This window comes from Amblyomma mixtum, chromosome 2, assembly GCF_055824585.1.
Source record: "Amblyomma mixtum isolate Tamu chromosome 2, ASM5582458v1, whole genome shotgun sequence".
Classification (NCBI taxonomy): Eukaryota; Metazoa; Arthropoda; class Arachnida; order Ixodida; family Ixodidae; genus Amblyomma; species Amblyomma mixtum.
This window is the reverse complement of record NC_143013.1, coordinates 305,133,649-305,153,233: the sequence shown is the minus strand read 5'-3', so window position 1 is coordinate 305,153,233 and position 19,585 is coordinate 305,133,649. Positions and strand designations below refer to the sequence as shown.

At 51.9% G+C, this 19,585-nt stretch overlaps 1 protein-coding gene across 1 annotated transcript; it reads left to right on the top strand.

The window, feature by feature from the left end:
• Positions 1–746: 746 nt before the first annotated feature.
• LOC149364778 (high-affinity choline transporter 1-like) lies at positions 747–19,179 on the top strand. The gene is made up of 10 exons (XM_089568755.1): positions 747–975; positions 1,709–1,816; positions 2,656–2,811; positions 3,690–3,838; positions 4,638–4,787; positions 6,022–6,151; positions 7,376–7,593; positions 10,849–11,047; positions 17,538–18,556; positions 18,943–19,179. Exons 1-10 carry the CDS (start codon positions 747–749, stop codon positions 19,177–19,179), a joined length of 2,595 nt encoding a protein of 864 aa, XP_089424881.1.
• Positions 19,180–19,585: the final 406 nt, after the last annotated feature.

Below are 19,585 nucleotides of genomic sequence, written 5' to 3'. Positions count from 1 at the left end.
TATGTGACCTGGCAGATCTACGTTAGCATGCGCACAATCCCCGCAATAGTCATCAACTGCCGTGATCACCAACTGGAGTCCAGGTCACAGTCTCGAAGAAATTTTAAAAGAAGGCGCGAAGCCTCCTTTCTGTATGGACATGTGGCGCTCCTGCCCTCTTGAGGGAAGCCAGTAGAACTCACCATTTCGCATGCTACGGGCTACGAATTCAACAGCAAGAATTGCATGCAAACTTCCCGAGGTTTCACCATATGATGTACGAGCGCGACGGCACCGAGCTATCACCAGCCCAAAAACCTTCCGATATAATACCGACATTTGAGCTAGTTGGTACTGCAGCATAAAAAAAAAAGCGAATCAGGGCGAATCAGCTCTTGTGGAGTCTGTCCTTTCTGCGTCCGTCATCTTTTACCGCAGTTTATTTTTCCAGGAACCTTCCGAAGAGCTGTGGGAGGCGCGGCTAATCAGCCCTGGCCCTGAGGTCCAACTCATGCTGGTAGACAGGGTGCGGATAACACCCAGGCCTCACGGCCTCCTGGACTCTCGCAGGACTCTGGCCTGCTGATTTAAGCAATAAAGTGTATTACTACTACTCCATCCAACCCTCGGCCATCCCACGCCTGCCTCCTACAAAGGAAGAGGAATAAGATCGAAACTAATTCATCCAATCAGATCCAATCCATCCCACCCTATCTCGCCAAAGCTCGAGGCAGCGCGTGCGTGCAGAAGAAGAAGACGTGCGTGCCATGGCGGTCGACCTGGCAGCCGTGGGCGCCGTGATCATGTACTTCGCCGTAGTCGTCTGCTGTGGAGTATGGTATGGCTGCAAGATGCAGAGCGGCGCACACTCTATCCGGAGGGCGTCGGCAGTCGACGACTCCAAGCGCAGGGGAGCGACGCAGAATCCTTTCCTCGAGAAGCTCTTCGTGGCCGACCGCAAGCTGCCGCTAGCCGTCGGAATCTGCTCCATGACAGGTGAGAGCAACGCTTGGCCGAGCTTTAGGCAGGAACGAGGGGAGCGATCACCATCCCTCCTGGCTCACCTGTAAATTTTCTATAGAAAGTCCAGAAGGACCTAAAACTAATGCTGGCCAAGAATGTACGCTCAGAAGTGCCCCATATACCCGTTGTTTAGACGCGTTGTTGTTCATGCCTCCAGCATGGTGTTCGTCTTTATGCAAAGCTATATACTTAGTTAGGGCTTCGCGCCGCAGTGTAACAACTATCGCGCCTTGCTAATGTGTGTCATTCTTCTTGTTACATTACTGGAAATGGGCTAAGGTTTGTACCCCGTTTCAGGATTTTCATAGTGGTGGAATGAGTTAAGACTTTCCTGTCTTGTGGGCGTTACCGTACAATTAGGAAGTCGGTAGTTGTAAAGCAGCTGGTGAGATGTCATAGATAGACCATTTTATTGCCCCGTATTCAGAAGCGGAAAGTACTCTGTGATAGATATCTTTTCCGTGAAGCCTAAGCAGTTGAATCAGATGGCCTGGATTTCTCATGCCCAAAAGTGTCGTGTTTCTTTCCAAATGTCCTCCGACGGCAAGATTTCGGGAGCCCGTTTCAGCTGGCCCCTACGGGAAAAAAAAATTACAAATGGAGGAACGAAGAAAATAAAGCGATTGTACCGGTCCTCATTGTTTAACAACGATGAACTGGGGCAACTGGATGAGGTTTTTACCATGTGACTCCGTTACACCTCCAGCGACTTGGGTCGGTGGCGGCTACCTGAGCGGAACTGCCGAGGCGGTCTACACGCATGGCGTCCTGTACTGCCACGCTCCGATCAGTTACGCCATCAGCCTCGTCCTCGGTGAGTAGCACACGGTCTACATCGGATCTCAAGCTTCAAGTACTCCACCGCTCTAGTTGCTGGGAAGCATGCCTCAGCCCTGCGTAGAGAGCTCCAATGGAGCGATGGAAAAAAAATGAAGCCACCGGTGGCCCAATTCACATCTTTGTACGGAAAGTGCGTCCAACGTTATGCAAACACACTGACTTATGTAACACACTTATTATCTTATGTGCTCTCGATCATGTAATCGTTGTGGAGAGGAGCAGTTAGAATTTTCTCAAACTTAGTAGCACAAACGGCAGGTGATATAACAGCGTTAATCACTTCAAACAAAACAAAATAGCGATCGCATTTATCTCTAGAACAACAGTCAGCATGCAACTTCGCTTTACATTTGCTCAGCACTGAATTTTCAAGAGTTGTACAGAAAAGTGATGGCACTGTAGGACCCTGTTATTATACTATGCCGGTACTTTATGAAAAATAACCGTTGATTTTAAACCAGAATCTACTCATGGTACTGTGATGGCCAGATTTACCTGCAATTGACTGACACAATGCAGTCGCGTAAGGAACACCTCATTAATGTACGGCGTTCCGTCTGGATTATCCATAATTATGCAGTATATTCCATAAGGATTAGGGTACCTGCCAAATGATATGCTGCTGCTGCGCCAAGCATGAATTTTACCAGAAATGTATGTGACAAATCTTTCGGTTGTCTGCAAGGAGGACGCACAGCCGGTCACTGACTTGCATGAACATCTATTTCAACGCCACTGATGTGACTAACTTTCATCAGCTCAGCAATCTTTCAGAACTCTAACTGACTTCCGCCTTGTCATCGGCCGCTGTAGGCGGCTCCTTCTTTGCCCAGAAAATGCGGGAAACCAACGCCCTCACCATGCTGGACCCGTTCCAGGAGCACTACGGCCGCTGGATGGGCCTTCTGCTGTGCCTGCCGGCCGTGTGCGGCGAGATATTCTGGACGGCCGCAATGCTGGCGACGCTGGGTGAGCCGCACCAGTCGCGCTTCACTGAATCTCCCCAGCCTTTCAATGAGCAGAAAAAAAAACATTGAAGGCGGTTGAGAGCAACGGACACTTGTAAACCTTGTGTTACGTCTGGCACTTGCTGCTACCATCACCCAGGCGTGTCCTGTCAAATTCGGCTCAAGCCATGGGCTCGTTACACATATCGAGTTATCGTGTGCCAATAAGTCCAGGCTTTTATCAAAAGTAGAGCCCAAAGGGGCTACTTCTAACCCATGTGCTAGGGCTGTCGTAACAACCGCTGTTTCGGAAGTGTGACGACGATACTTCGCTCCCCTTCAAGAGATTTTAAACGCTTCGAGTACATAACCGGCCAAAAAGTCAAGAAGCAGACTTCCTGATCGCTTTACTTTTAAGTAACCTGGCACACGACTTCACAGCTTGCAAACACGTCAGCTGCCGGAAGACTATCATTGGTTCGTCGCCCGTGGTCACTCCGGCGGATTAGAGTTCCTGTATATGCTCTACAGTAACTCTACGGCGGATCAGGAAGCCCCGCCCCCTGGGGGATGGACGCGTGCATCGGCATCCGGAGGAGGGGTCGAGTGGCTGGTGCCGGCGGAGGTGCGCCGGCATTTCAGCGTGCAAAAAGTTAGAGAGGAGAGCGAAAGGCGCGAATACGCAGAAGTTCAAATTCCGACTACAGATAGCTCAGCCTCCTCAAAACGCAGTAAGGAAATTGTTGCTGAAGGACATTTGTGAAGCGGCAACATATTAAGCATAGCGCAACATTACGCCTCATTAAGGGATTCGCATATGGTTTGTGGAACCTCGAGAATGCTACTAGAATGAATGGGAGTTACAACGCATGCCTCATAAAATTTCATTACGAGTCGCAGGTGCCGCGGCGGGCGCAATCGCGGAAGTGGATCCGGACCTCTTCATCGTCTTTTCCGCAACGGCCATATTTTTCTACACGGCTATTGGCGGCTTCTACTCGGTCACGTTTACCGATGTCTTCCAGATAGGCAGCACAGCCGCATGCCTGGTAAGGCGCCCTCTTTTCGAACACGCTCGCCAGCTGTAGACCTAACTATTCAACTGAAGCTATTTTGCAACAATCCCACTCCTTTGCATCCCAGTTTCAGAGAATGCAATGGTCGATTTATCACGAGTTTTTAGCATCGAAAACTGAAGCAATATTGTAAACAAACCACAACACTTTAAAAACTAGTGGTTCATCAGGACAGCAGTCATTGTTGCATGGGAGCCTTAGGTGCTTATGTACCCAAAAAGCCCTAAGCACTCATCCACATTGAGCGAATTCCCCGATTGATTGTTTGGCAAAAACTTCTTTTGAACTAGAGTATCTTTACAGGCTATTGCACTCCGCCTATTGTTTCGGTAAAAATTATCTCACGATTGTTCAGTGCATTTAAATATATAGTCGCCTCCATTTACTGCGAATGAACACTGAAAAAAACGGACTGTAGACTTGACGCGAAGTGAGGGATACGAATGCTCACGTCTGCTACTACTCAGTCCTTTCCGATCGAAGTTTTTCCGCAGTTCAAGCCCGTTCCAACGGGCCTGACAGCATTCACCAGTAAGGATGGTTCACACAATCTCATGTTGGAGCCGGGCAACGGCTCCCTAAAAACCTGCAGTGGTCAGAACTATACGCCTCCTACTACTTATTTCTTCTGTCACTCGATAAGTAAATGACGAGCGATGTACCAAAATCGGCTGAAGCATACAGTGCACTGGCAGTGTATGACGCTCTGGCGGTTCACCACTCACTAAGTAGCTATTCAGTTCACACTCCTGCTTACGCACTCCATGCGCAGTGGATCTGCGTGCCTTACGTGTCGAGTAGCCCCGCCGTCGGTGCAGTGGGTCCTCCTCAGAACGACTGGATCGGCAGCATAGCGGTGAAGGATGTCGCCCAGCTGCTGGACGCCTTCCTCATGACCGCACTGGGAGGCATCCCGTGGCAGGTAAGTGTACAATTGCGCGTGAAACGAGCAGGTTGCAAGGTATACCGGATGTCTTACTTCACATGCTCTGCAATTTTTGAAAATAGGCTTTTTGAGTTAGCAGAGCGCTTTTTTCGCCATTATATTTCTAGCGGTGCAGCGGATCAAAACACAGCTAAGACGTGCTAACCAGTTGGCTGGTTAACTAATATTTAGTAAACTTTTTAACCATTACTGTGTAGCCCACCGTAAGTAATATTCATATCAGTTTTTACAGTTTCGAAAACGCAGTGACCCTCGGTGCTGTGGCCCAACAAATTTTGGCTATCTCTAGAGTTATGCGGACATTGAGGGATTGCTTTGCCTCAAGCTTCTCGAAAGCGCATGCATCTTATCGCGGTGTACCCAAAACTTGTCGCACAGCAGCGCCGAATTAACTGCGTTCCCGGCCACCACATTTTACCCGGGCACCGTTGATCCCCTCACCCACGCTCTCACAGGGAAGGTCGAGAATGTTCTCCGCCGTGATCGTAAACTCTTCCCTGACCCCTGGTCTTTCCGTGCGGAAAGATCACATCCTTCGACAGATGCAACTTAACACACCTGTCGCATCTGCATAGCTTTTTACCTGTACAAATTCCGTCGCTATCATTCATGTTCCAACTGCCCTACCTCTTATGCCAACTTCTCCCACTGTTTATTCTCCTGCTCGATTGCTTTGAAATCGGACTTCTTTTCCACCCGCATTGACGCTGTCGGGACCTGTCTGGACTGCCTTGGAGCTGAAGGTGAAGACAAACAGCATGTACAGTCGGCAATCTGCGTCTTAGGCGCCCAAATAAAGTCCCACACTACTACTACTGTATACGTTCTGGCAAGAAGTCCGCTCGCGAATTGAACGAGCTTAGTTTGCTATCCATTTTTCCTCCTCTCACAACTTCCGCATTATGCCCAGGCATCAGCTCTGTAGTTAGGATGCCGTCAGCGGGATTCAGTAACTCGGTTTTTAAATACCCGAGCTGCAACGTGGGCCATAATGCATACCATAGAGTGGAGGTCACACTGGGCTTGCTCTGCGCACACTGAAATATCTTTACACCAGTAATTTTGCATCTGTCTCTCTAAGAATGCGGTCACCGTGGCCGATTCCTACCCGCACTCACATGCTCAGAAACATGGCGCCATATCTGATGAACCACCGCGACATCCATCGGCAGGTTTCGGCGTTTCTCTGCGATAAATCTTTCTCTCGCAGGTGTACTTCCAACGCGTCCTCAGCTGCGAGAGCCACTTCGCTGCCAAGATGATTTCGTTCGTGGCTGCCACAGGGTGCGTGTTCATGGCCATACCACCGGTGATCATAGGAGCCACGGCAAAGAGCGCAAGTAAGCATAGCGCGGATTTAGGTTTCTATTAAAGCGGCAGCGTTAAGGCTCCCATTCAGCGGATAACCCGGCGTCGGCGTTAGTGTGTCGAGAAAAGCAGTTGGGCCACCGGGTTTTGAGAAACTTGCCGCCTCCTGCTAGTGGCAATGAAATAAAACAAATTCAGTGCAGTTGCCACCTGACCACTGCGTCACTGGGCATGAGCCTTGATAGAGCTCGAGAAGAGCAACCTGGGTCTCACAAGAAGCGCCGGTAGCTGTGTTAAACAGCCGCAGGTGGCGCATTGCTTAACTGCTGCACCGACGCGCCTGTAGCGGCGTGAGGTCACCCCCTGCCTATGAATGTGAAATAGAGAGTGACCTGTTCCGCGCATACTGGCATGTAGGCGGAACCTATAGACAAAAGAGAATTAGTACCTGCGCGGTAGGAGGGGGCTTTAAAGCATTATGTGATGGAGAAAGAAAACAGTGTCCGCGTCTACCGAGTGATGCGCAAAGAGGACCCCTGTCGGCTTTATGCTATCGCGTCATAACGTTAAGGCGGAGCTTAAGTGTCCAACATGTTTTGTTTCGCGTGTTGCTTACCTCCGCATAGCACGTCCGTTCTTAAATGCTGACTTTGTTCCGTCGTCACTAACGTTGCAGGCGTCCGCTGTGAGAGCTTAAAAAGAAAGAATGCATGAGAGTCCTCCTCACTGTGCAGCACTTAAATGATGTGGATGATGCTGTCTCTCTTAATAATGTGTGTTTAAAGTGCACACTGCCGGATCAGTGGCAGAGCCTTGACGCGGACCTATTTTTTTGCGTCTTCTTCGTGCAGAACATGCTGCTCATTCCTAGTGTCCTTCATTTGGATCGTTATGCGCTATCATTTCACGCAAAACAAGACAAAAGACATGCCTTACTGATTTCGCGTGGTTGAGGGTTCAGTTCCCGCACCTGTGGCACGTTTCGTTTCTTCCTCGTTCTGGCAAATTGTTTCTTGTCATAATTATTACTCAATCACTTTCCTTGCGCGAATAATTAAAAAAGAATTACAATATCTTTCCGTGCTCTCTTTGTTTTCAAATACTCTTGGCTTCCATCGAACATATCCACACGAGGCCCCAACTTCCACATATTCCCCATTGCTCGAGACTAAGTTTGGCATTGCTCGTGGAGTTGAGCAAATAATACTGCCAAGGAGGAGACGTTTTTTAAGCGCCGCTTCGCTCCCACGGCGCAGATTTTACGGCGGCCGGCTACCGAGGTCCGTGGAAGCTGCACGAGCGTGACAGCTCCAGCGTGCTGCCTTACGCTTTCCGCTACCTGATGCCTGCCTCGGTCTCCGTCGTGGGCATGCTGGGCATCACAGCCGCCGTCATGTCATCCGCAGACTCGTCCATGCTCAGCGCCTCCACCATGGTCACCAGGAACATCTACGTCGTGCTCCTTCGCCCCACTGTGAGGCGTGCTTCCAGCACCTTCACCGCAGTTGCGTCTACACGCGATATAAATCACCTGTTCAGAGTAGCCAAAACAAGTCGCGTGATGTCTGCGACTTGCTGGTGTGGATGGGCCATGCTTTAAAAATATCGCATTTGTGTTCGAAGGAGCTATTGGCTTTGCACACTACTGCTTAATAAAAATAACTTGATTTCTTAATTAGTATATTTATTCAGTTAACATAAAAAATAGCCACCGCATTTTATTTCAAAAGTGATTGAACCGAGTCAATACAACAGTACATTCTGATATCAAAACGCTATAAACCTATTTCGGGTAAAAGGTAAACTAATAAATGTTTTCCGTATACCTTTCTAACCTTTCTGGAAGTACGTATGTGCAACTTTCGCTGAAAACTAGAAATACCGTAACTAGAACGACCAAATGTGAAAGCAAAAACTCTCCGTCAGTACTCTGCAAGGAACAAATAGCAAGGCAGGCTTTGTCCGGTTGCAACGCCAGCGGTTAAAATGTGATCTGCCAGTTCCCATCCTGGGGGAGGCAAAACTTCAGGCGAGTTATCAGCACACTCGCCGTGAAATTGTTCTGCAGCCTACGTTGTCCGTTGCCAGATGCGAGGGCAGATCCAGAAGAGTCTGGACTTGTCACGTAGATCCCTCCGACGAAAACCCAGATATGCCTCACGGCCCTGGCGCACAGGCGTCAGGGTTAACGCACCTTCGTCGGTGGGGAACGCGGGTCTGTGGACATAGTAGCGGCACGTTCAGACGTTCAGGCCCAGAGAGGCTTGGTTCGTAGCGGTTCGCACATACTTGGTCGGAGACGAACGCCGTCAATAAGGTTTCCCGTCGTGTGGTGAGCCGGTAGTCAAGTGCCAGCCACTGCGATTTCGAGTACCTTGGAGTAGGAGCCGAATACCGTTCTTACGGCGAATTCGATTCGTACAGTACCCAATACGGTCGGGGCTGGTCGAACCAGGGTTGGGGTACGGGCAGTCTGAGTCGTTCCTCGAGATCCTCTAGTACCAAGTACGGTCGGGGTGGTGGAACGAGGCTCGGGTAAAGTGGACCCCTGGTCGTGCCTCTGTTAGGAATCCCTGTCTCAGAAGGTCGGAAACCCGGCAAGTGCCTAGTGTTGTTGGAAATCCGCTTGAAGGCCGAGGGCCGCATATTGGGCTAAAAGTGAGCGCTCGCCCTCTAAGAAAGGCCTTAAAAAGGAGCTCGACTCAATCAGGATCATTGAGCAAAACCCACGCTGTCCCCTTTCCCATCCCAATTCCAACAGCCCCTTCCCATCAACTCTCAACCTATTCCCTATTCGCATCCCCTCCTGCTACCCCCCAGGGGAGGCAAGGGGAGTCTCCCCGGGCCTCCTCACTCAGCTGTAGTGTCGCCAGAGTATCACCCCCCCCCCTTTTATGTTTCCATTTTACGCCTGCTGGCGAACCAAACAAATTTTGGACCACGGGACCAATTTAATTATTTTACCATTGAATTAAGCCTGTTATCCATAGCGGTGGAGGCAGGGGAATATTATTTTTCATTCGTTTCGTTCGCCTCAACATACTCTGTATTTTCCTGAGCTCGTACACAAGACTAATTATTTGCATGCCAACCATTTCTGTTCTATAAGCATCCTGTGTAGCTGGTAAGGAGGGTTAGAATGCGCTGAAGCACCATTTTGAAAATTGGTGTAATTGTGTCTGAAACAAAGACACGGGTGTCTAAGTTAAGGCAATTTTCAGAGATGTGAGGTTGTGAGGTGTCCTGCGTTTCCTTGTGATGGAAGATGGTCGAGTTGTCTTGCGTCTCCTCCGCTTGGGGAGACTTTGCTAGGTTGGCATGAGAATTGCCAACACAGGAAACAAAAAGATAATAAAGAAAGAAAAGCTGAGCATGGTGGCAATTGACACCACCCCGTTTCAAAGGGGACGCTCCTATCCATCCATCCATCCATCCATCCATCCATCCATCCATCCATCCATCCATCCATCCATCCATCCATCCATCCATCCATCCATCCATCCATCCATCCATCCATCCATCCATCCATCCATCCATCCATCCATCCATCCATCCATCCATCCATCCATCCATCCATCCATCCATCCATCCATCCATCCATCCATCCATCCATCCATCCATCCATCCATCCATCCATCCATCCATCCATCCATCCATCCATCCATCCATCCATCCATCCATCCATCCATCCATCCATCCATCCATCCATCCATCCATCCATCCATCCATCCCATCCCATCCCATCCCATCCCATCCCATCCCATCCCATCCCATCCCATCCCATCCCATCCCATCCCATCCCATCCCATCCCATCCCATCCCATCCCATCCCATCCCATCCCATCCCATCCCATCCCATCCCATCCCATCCCATCCATCCCATCCATCCATCCATCCATCCATCCATCCATCCATCCATCCATCCATAATCTGCGACCACACCTTAGGCCCGGATGGTACCGCCATGGCTGCTAGACCGCAACGAAATAAGCGGGCATAGCAATGGTATCAGTCAATAAAATAGATTTCAAAAGATGAATGCGCGGATTCTGCCTTAAAATATATGCTGATAACCAGAGTGTTGGGTAACGCCGGCCTTTTGAGGCAATGTTCGGAGTCGGAAAAACGCAATATGTGAGCATTGCTCAGGCGACCATCAAGAAGTGCGTAATAATTTTGTTTGTAAAAATCACGTACCTTATTAACTGATCCACTTATCGCTAGAAAATTAAATTCTAGCTTTGAATTCGTGTTTGCTGTTTCTCGATTTTAATGAATTTCCGTGTTTGTCCCCGTTGATCTAGAGCACAAGATAGTGCTTCAATGCTTACACCCCGGTGAAAATAAAAGAAAAATTGGCTGTGGCTTAGCTCTAGTTAAACCTGGACTGGCGCGAGAGCTCCGCCGAGCCGCCAACTTATAAAGCTGCGACACCTCTCCCCCTCTCCATCCCCCCCCCCCCCACACACACACACACGACACGGCGCATGCGCACAGCTGTTACAGCTCGGTTTCGCGGGCGCGCCGCGCCGCCGGCAGCAGCAGATGCTCCGCACCACGTGACCAACAGGCTCAAGGCCACGGCGCCGCCGCGGAGCTCAAGGGGTGCCACGCTGAAGGCTCGAAGGGCTGGCGTAGTGCAGCTCTCGCTACAGAAATAAATTCATGCGGCTGCTGTTCGTGGTGGTCAGGCACTGTGCCTTCAACGGGGGCCCGTATTTCCGCGCAGGCCTCCGACACGGAAGTGGCCCTGATGCTGCGGTTCATGGTGTGCCTAATCGGCGCCTTTGCCACCTACCTGGCGCTGTCGGTGCAATCCGTGTACGAACTGTGGATCCTCTGCGCGGACGTGGTGTACATCCTACTTTTTCCGCAGCTCGTATGCGTCTTCTACCTCAAGGGCACCAACACGTACGGCTCCATCATGGGTGAGATGCCGCGCAGTCACCTTCCCCCTGTTTCCCTCTTGGTTCACAGCCATACCGGTTTCCTTTTTGGTTATTTCGTTTACTGACGTGCGGAAACATTTTCATACCCTTAAACTGCTCTGTTTTTTTGCTAAATAACGGGTTTTATAAAATGTCTGTTGATTTGGGCAATTTGGCCAAATGAGGATATGTGCGCTATAGCATGACGTCAATTGTCAGGGGCGGTGGCTTTGGGGCGGTGCCACTTAACACCCAAAGTTGGTTGCCACTGGCTACACTTTGGCAAGTAAGCCACCCGGTGGGCAGGTGAGCACTGGCGCAGTGGCACAAGGCAGGTGCTATGGCAGGTGTTGCCGTCAGTGGGACTTGGGTTGCTCTTACCGGGCAGACTCTCACGATTAAATAGGCTCCTGCCTGCCACAATACCGGCTTCAGAAAAACAGACAGCTCTCAAATGCGAGTAATGGTCACTGTAAGTGCTTGCGTACTAATAACGGAGTTTTCTTGAAGACCTCGAAATCTTTTTAAACCTTACAGCATTTAAAGCTTCATGTTAAAGTGGCTCCCCATAAAAGTATGACATCGGACTAGAAAGAAACAAATTCGTGAAAATGGATTGTTAGAGGATATATCCTCCTCCATTCTGTGCACTGCGTTAGTACACTGCTGTGCACTGACAGGTGAATTACTATACAACAGCTCAGGTTAATCCGCTGGGCGTATAGCCTTACATAGCTCTGGCACACATACCATCTCTCCTCTTCATCACGTGACGTTCGCAATAGTGCACTCATTACGAAACCGAAGGACAGGTTGCATGAAGCAGCTTGAAACAAAGTACTTTTATTATACGCTCACTTTTCAGCCCCTCAGTATTGTATTTAACGATTAATACTAAAAGTGTTATATTACGTCACTATAGCGCAGTAAGGAAAACGTATATTGCTGTAAGCTCGGCCGATATTTGAAAAGTGAGAGTAGATAAGCCTGGCGGGCTATCGCTGCGCTGGCTAATATGAGCGTTGGAAGATAGTTATTTATAAAATAAATATACAAATATACATCGCAGCGTCAAGCCAGCATTTTCAAATGTGTTGACTCTAGGTGACGAGTGTGTCTAATGTTCTACAATGTCCTACATTGTGTGTATAATGTTCTTGCGATTTTTCTTACGGAACTCCAGATGGAATCTGTTCCATTGCCCTTATGTGGTATGCAAGTCACCCCTTTCTGGAATGTTTGAGTACCTTCGATTCGAATATCATATGGGATTATACTAATCCGACTCCTTAATCCACCATAATTGACCCTCTTATCTACTTTATTCCATTTTCTGGGTGGGCCTACCTCTGAAATTTTTGGGGCCTCTTGGGACTTTGGGGGTGGGCCAACTTTCAAATTATGGGGGTCCTCGGGTATTTAAATTTGGTGGTGCTGATGAGGTATGACCTTCTCGAACAATAAGGCAATGTTGTGACAGAGAATCCGGAAATTATTCGTGAGATGACAACCTAAATGCTACCGCATTAATATTGTTACGTTGCCCGAAAGGCTAGTCACAAGCAAGGGCGACCGGAGCGCAGAGCGAACAACACAGGAGACACCGAACACTAGCGCGCGTACACCAGTCAGGCACTTCCTTCTCATCGTCTTCTGTGAATATCCGTTGCATGGCCCCCCGTCCGGAAAAACACCGTCACGGTGTACTGGATGACGTTGAGGGGCATGGCGAGAGGTAGGGTTTCAGGCGAGAGACGTGGACGATATCACGTTGAGGATGGCGGGAGGAAGCGTGCTGGAAGGCCGGAGCGATCTCGTAAGTGACAGCGGTTACCTGGCGCAGGACACGGTACGGGCCAACATAACGGGACAGAAGTTTTTCGGAGAGGCCGACGCGGCGAGATGGGGACCAAAGCAAGACGAGGGAGCCAGGAGAGAAAGAGACTGTGCGGTGACGGCGGTTGTAGAACTCCTGCTGGGAGGCCTGCGAGGCGAGAAGTCGGGAGCGTGCAAGTTGACGGGCGTAGTCAGCACGGGCAATGGCGTCTTGGGCGTATTCAGAGGACGGAGCAGCAGGTGTAGGCAGTAGCGTGTCCAAAGGCAATTGGGGCTCGCGGCCGTATAAAAGGTAAAAAGGGGAGTAACCGGCAGTATCATGGCGGGAGGAGTTGTATGCGAAGGTAACATACGGGAGAGCGAGGTCCCAGTCGCGGTGGTCGGGGGAAACGTACATAGCGAGCATATCGGTCAGAGTGCGGTTGAGACGCTCAGTAAGTCCGTTTGTCTGCGGGTGATAGGCGGTGGTGAGCTTGTGCTTAGTAGAGCAGGACCGAAGAATGTCGTAGACAACCTTGGACAGAAAGCAGCGGCCGCGGTCTGTAAGAAGTTGGCGGGGAGCGCACCATGGTGCAATATGAGGTTGTATAGCAAAAAGTCCGCAACATCTGTAGCTGTACTGGTTGGCAGTGCCCGCGTGATCGCATAACGGGTGGCGTAGTCCGTGGCAACTGCAACCCATCTGTTGCCGGAGGTGGACTCTGGAAACGGACCGAGAAGATCCAAGCCGACGCGATGGAAAGGTTCTGGGGGCACGTCAATAGGTTGAAGTGTGCCAGCTGGGAGAGTAGCAGGGCGTTTCCGGCGCTGACACTCATCACAGGCTGCAACATAGCGGCGTACGGAGCGGAACAGGCCGGGCCAAAAGAAGCGACGTCGCGCACGGTCGTATGTACGTGATACACCCAAGTGGCCAGCAGTGGGGAGATCATGGAGTTCATGAAGGATAGCAGGACGAATGTGCTTGGGGACAACTAGTAGAAGGTTGGGGCCATCCGGATTGAGGCTGCGGCGATACAAGATTCCGTCAGAGAGCACAAAGCGCCGCATGGAGGGATCAGACGGAGTGGAATTGAGGCGGTCGATAATTGAGCGCAAATCGTCATCGCGGCGCTGTTCTTCGCCCATGTTGGCAAGGACAGAGACAGAAAACAGGTCGGCTTCGGTGGCAGGGCCAAACAAGTCACACTGGCCAATGGGGTAACGGGAGAGGCAGTCGGCATCTTGGTGTAACCTGCCAGACTTGTACGTCACGGTGTAATCATATTCTTGCAGACGCAATGCCCATCTCCCAAGCCGCCCTGCAGGGTCCTTCAGAGAGGAGAGCCAACATAGCGCATGGTGGTCGGTTTTAACCGTAAAAGGGCGGCCGAATAAATAAGGACGGAATTTGCCAACTGCCCAGACAAGGGCTAAGCACTCACGTTCTGTTATGGAGTAATTGCGCTCGGGCGCAGAAAGAAGGCGGCTGGCATAGGCGATGACACGGTCCAGACCGGATTGTCGCTGAGACAGCACAGCGCCGATGCCGTAGCCACTGGCGTCAGTACGGACTTCGGTGGGGGCCGCAACATCAAAGTGCGCCAAAACTGGTGTGGTGGTCAGCTTGGCGATCAAAGTGGAGAAGGCTCGTTCTTGGTCAGGTCCCCAGACGAAGGTGGCGTCTTTCTTCAATAGGTCGGTGAGGGGACGGGCGAGGTCGGCGAAGCCCTGAATGAATCGACGGAAGTACGAGCAGAGCCCTAAGAAGCTTCGGACGTCGTGGCATGATCGGGGAAGGGGAAAGTCTTTCACGGCCCGGATCTTATCGGGATCAGGGTGAACCCCCTGGAAATCAACGATATGGCCCAAAATAGTGATCTGACGTCTAGCGAAACGGCACTTCGAGGAGTTAAGCTGTAGGCCGGCACGACGAAAGAGGGAAAGAATCTGGGAAAGGTCTTCGAGGTGGGATGAAAATGTAGGCGAAAATACAACGACGTCGTCCAGATAACACAGGCACGTGGTCCACTTAAATCCCTGCAAAAGGGCGTCCATCATGCGCTCAAATGTGGCTGGCGCGTTGCATAGGCCAAAAGGCATTACTTTGAACTGATATAGGCCATCAGGGGTCACAAAAGCTGTTTTCTCACGGTCCTTCTCATCGACGGCAATTTGCCAGTAGCCGGAACGAAGATCTATGGAGGAGAAGAATTTGGCTCCGTGTAGGCAGTCAAGGGCGTCGTCAATACGCGGCAGAGGATAGACGTCTTTTTTAGTTATCTTATTGAGGTGTCGATAATCAATGCAAAACCGCCAGGAGCCGTCCTTTTTCTTCACTAGCACCACTGGAGAGGCCCAGGGACTGTGGGATGGTTCGATTATGTTCTTGGCAAGCATTTTTGAGACCTCGTTGTTTATGACCTTGCGCTCGGCGTGGGAGACACGGTAGGGCCTGCGGCGAATGGGAGGGGCATCGCCGGTGTCAATGCGGTGCGTCACAGCGAGAGTTTGGCCCAGTGAGGTGTTGTAGAGGTCAAAAATGTCGGAGAACGACTGGAGAAGGTCACGAAGCTGAGAAGTTTGGTCGGGGTGGAGATCGGTGGGCATCATGGTCGTGAATGCGTCCGAGGTCAGCGGAGTGGACCGCGGTGGGTCTGGGGGGTCGCGATTAGGAGAGGCATCTAATGGAGCCACAGGGCACTGGGCGAGTGGGGACAACGTAGCTACGCACATGCCGGCTGGAAGCAGTGAGGAGAAGCCGAAGTTCAAGAAAGGTAGAGACAGGTTGTTGGCCGTGACGGTGGCGATGGTATGGGGCAGGACAACACTGCGGGTCAGTGCGAGGTCAAGGACTGGCGCAACGATGTAGTCACCATCGGGAACAGGGCGAGAAGGTGTGAGGGAAACGAAAGATAAGGCTTGAGGGGGCAGGTGGGCATAGTCGGGGCAGGTCAACCGGAGCGACGAGTTGATGGGGTCAGGATCGAGTTGGGGAAGCTCAAGGTGAAGGACACCCTGCGAGCAGTCAATCAGGGCAGAATGATCGGACAAAAAGTCTAAACCGAGAATGAGGTCATGGGCGCATGTGGTAAGGACGGTGAACTGAACCGGCGTACTGTGGTCTCCGATGGTCACGCGAGCGGTGCACAGTCCCTCGACAGCAGGCATGGCACCATCCGCGACGCGCACACGAGACGTTGCAGGCGTAAGGACTTTGCGTAGGCGACGGCGGAGGTCAGCACTCATCACTGAAATATGGGCACCGGTGTCAATAAGGGCGCGCACAGGAACACCGTCAACTGTAACGTCTAGCAGACTGGGTCGAGTCGTCAGTAGAGGGTTTGAGGTCCGGGTCGTTGATGCAGCGTCACCTCCGGGAGCTGCATCACTTAGTTTTCCCGATGAGAGGGGCGGTAGGACGCAGCAGTCGAAACACGAGGCGACTGCGGTGAGCGTGAGCGGCGGGCTAGCGGCGAAGGCGAACGGGAGGACTGTCGTGGAGGTTGATCGGCGGCCTCAGACGTCTCGGATGGGCGGCGGGGTGAAAAGCGGCGAGTGTAGTTTGGACGGTAGTATGAGGCGTCTCGCGGGGGTGACGTCCAGGGGCTGCGGCAGTGGCGGGCAATGTGGCCGACCCGAGAGCATTGAAAACAGATTGGGCGGTCGTCTGGCGTGCGCCACTCATTCGGATCGCGGTAACGCCGTGGTGAATAATAGGTGGGTCGGAAAGGGACTGGAGGTGGTTGCTGTGGGGACGAGTTTCCGATGGCGCACAAAGCCGGAGGGAGGTTGAGGTGGGCGAGTTCTTGCCGCACGACAGCCTGAATAAGCGACACGCAAGGCAGTGGGTCATTAGGTGTGGTCGATGATGTTACCACAGGGGCTAGGGATTCGAGTTCACGGCGAACAATTCTTGTCACTGTGTCGGTGACAGGAGGAGACTCTGAGGGCACTTGAGTTTGAAGTCGTTGGTCCTGGCAAGAAGATGTAGCGGCTGTGTTTGGAAGTCGGGAAAGCTGTTGAGAAATGCGACGGCTTTTGACTTGTTCGAATCGACGGCACTCCTTGATAATGTTGTCAACAGTTGTGCAGTCTTTGCAAACGAGCAGATGAAAGGCATCGTCAGCAATGCCTTTCAGCACGTGGCCCACCTTGTCGGACTCGGTCATGGTGGCATCTACTTTGTGGCAAAGTGCCAATACGTCCTGTATATAGGCCACGTAACTTTCCGTCGACGACTGCGCACGAGAAGCAAGCTGTTTTTTCGCAGTGGTCTGCCTATCATCAGGTCTTCCGAAGAGTGCTCGCAATTTCTCTTTGAATATATCCCAACTGGTAAGTTCTTATTATATTATAGACCACCCACATCAAGCTGTCTTACGTAGATGCACGTTTGTAAAAAATGGAATTTGAAAAATCCAGCAGTTCTGTGGATACCCTAAGCTTTTTCCATTGAAGCGATTCACTACAACAAAATTCTGTAAAAAAAGGCTCATTGGCGGGTTAGTTGAAGACCGAACAGCAAAGACGAGCAGCTTTTATGGACTAGTCTTTTCTTTCTCAGAAGAAGTTACATGGGGTTGTCTGGTCCACGTTGGAACTTCAAGCCCTGCTATCGCCAACGTCTTGGACGCCTGGCTCTAAGCATCGTTTTTTTTTTTCTGTGGCTCAGCTTTCTTCCTGGGGGCCATCTCTCGCTGGCTGTGCGGACAGCCGTCTTTAAATATGCCAGCGATGACGTGGATGCCCATCTACGATCCGGGCCAGCGCCATATGGTTCCTTTCCGGTTTGCCTGCATGGCTCTCGGCGTGTCGAGCCTCGTCTTAGGCTCCCTGCTCACAACAATCGCCTTCAAGAGACACTGGATCCCATCCCGCTTCGACGTGTTCGGCTGCTTCGCTGGCCGCCAGGCGGCACACGAATCCACCCTGCAGAGCACCGGAGGAATATTCCCGGCAGGCCACGAGCAGCCCCGGAAAAGCGTCTCTGAAGGCCGCCCAGTGGCCCAAAAGCACGGCAGGCCGAGCGTTGGCGGAGGAGGCCCCGCAGATCGCCAGAACACAAAGAACATCGTAGGCGGAGGAGGCCCTGCAGAGCGCCAGGACGCCAGGCACATCGTTGGCGGAGGAGGCCCCGCAGATCGCCAGAACACAAAGAACATCGTTGGCGGAGGAGGCCCTGCAGAGCGCCAGAGCACAAGGGACATCGTTAGCGGAGGAGGCCCTGCAGTCCACCAGAACACAAGGAACCTCGTTGGCGGAGGAGGCCCGGCAGTCCACCAGAACGCCAGGAACATCGTTGGTGGAGGCCCAGTGGACCACGAGAGCGTCAGGCAGATCGTTGGCAGAGCAGGCCCAGTGGACCACCAGAACTCTAGGCACATCGTTGTTGGAGCAGGCCCAGCAGACCACCAGAACGCACGGTATATCGTTGGCGGAGAAGGCCCTCCAGAACACCAGAACGCCAGGCACACCGTTGGAGGAGGAGGCCCAGTGGACCACCAGGACTCCAGGAACATCGTTGTTGGAGCAGGCCCGGCAGACTACCAGAACGCACAATACATCGTTGGCGGAGGAGGCCCTGCACACCACCAGAACGCCGGGCAGATCATTGGCCGTGGTGGCTCGGAAGATCGCGAGCACGCCGGGCGCAACGTCGACTCTCCCCGCATCTCTAGACAGCCGTCTGATGTGAGTGATTTCATTGTGCATATATACTCTCTCCAAGAATATGTTGTCGCTGTAGTCGAAGGCATAGCTGTCGCACGCAGATGGGTGGCCGGACACTCACAGCCTTGATGCGTGTCCACGACATGACTTACAGTCCGTGCGTCAGCATTTTTCATCACCTTTCGCACGACTTCGTTCTCAAAAATAAGGGGTTCAGCCAAGTATTCTGCCGTACCATGGTACGGAATGAGCGCGTGTTTGCGAAGGTAGTAAGACATAGTGCGCGCAGTTACAACATTAGCCGCTGAACACGAAACACTCGCTGTCACTGACAGCTGCTGTCAGTCTAAAGGAAACAAGTGCAGAATGCGGAGGCAGCACCACGTCTCCGTTCTTTAATCCCGCAGGCGAGCGAGCCGGTGGTGGAGCTGCTGGACGCCGAGATGCAGCCCGCTTCGCGGAGACGCAAATCAAGCGCAGGTGCTGACCGCAGGGGCGACGTCCAGCGCGTTGCTCGCAAGGCAGACACCCGGCGCAAGAGCTCCGCGGGTGTCGCCAGCAAGGACACCACGCGCAGCAGTCGAGGGGCCAAGGACAAGGCGGCTCAGGGCAGGCACCTCGACAGAGCTCGACAGCGCCCGTGAGCGACCCGACGCAGGCGGCTGGAGTGGTCGGTGGTTACGACGCCTTGGGCAGACTGCACCAGCGGCTGACCATCCCAGCGGCGTAGAAGGCGGCCATCTGGAGCTGAGCTGTGGTGGCTGCCTGCCTGCGGTCGTAGCTCCTTCACACACTGCTCGCTGGTGGTGGCGTTAGTAACGCCCACTGCTTCGATACCCGCCTGCTCGGATGTGCGTGTACTTGTGCGCGAGAACATTATTCAGGGGTATTGTTTATTGAGAATTGACTCAATCGTGACTGTGAAAAACACATTGTATACTAAGATGTCAAACGTTATAGCCCACTAGCGACGAAAAATCCTCTAAATTTTTATTTATCTCATTTCGGAGTAGTGCAGGAATGGCATATGGCCAGCGGTGCTGAATCCGT

What these genes read in the sequence shown, in the direction of transcription:
- LOC149364778 (XM_089568755.1), top strand. Translation starts at nt 747, where the DNA reads ATGGCGGTCGACCTGGCAGCCGTGGGCGCCGTGATCATGTACTTCGCC. An exon ending in CGGAATCTGCTCCATGACAG is followed by an intron (nt 976 to 1,708) that starts GTGAGAGCAACG and finishes TTACACCTCCAG; the next exon opens with CGACTTGGGTCGGTGGCGGC. An exon ending in CGCAATGCTGGCGACGCTGG is followed by an intron (nt 2,812 to 3,689) that starts GTGAGCCGCACC and finishes TACGAGTCGCAG; the next exon opens with GTGCCGCGGCGGGCGCAATC.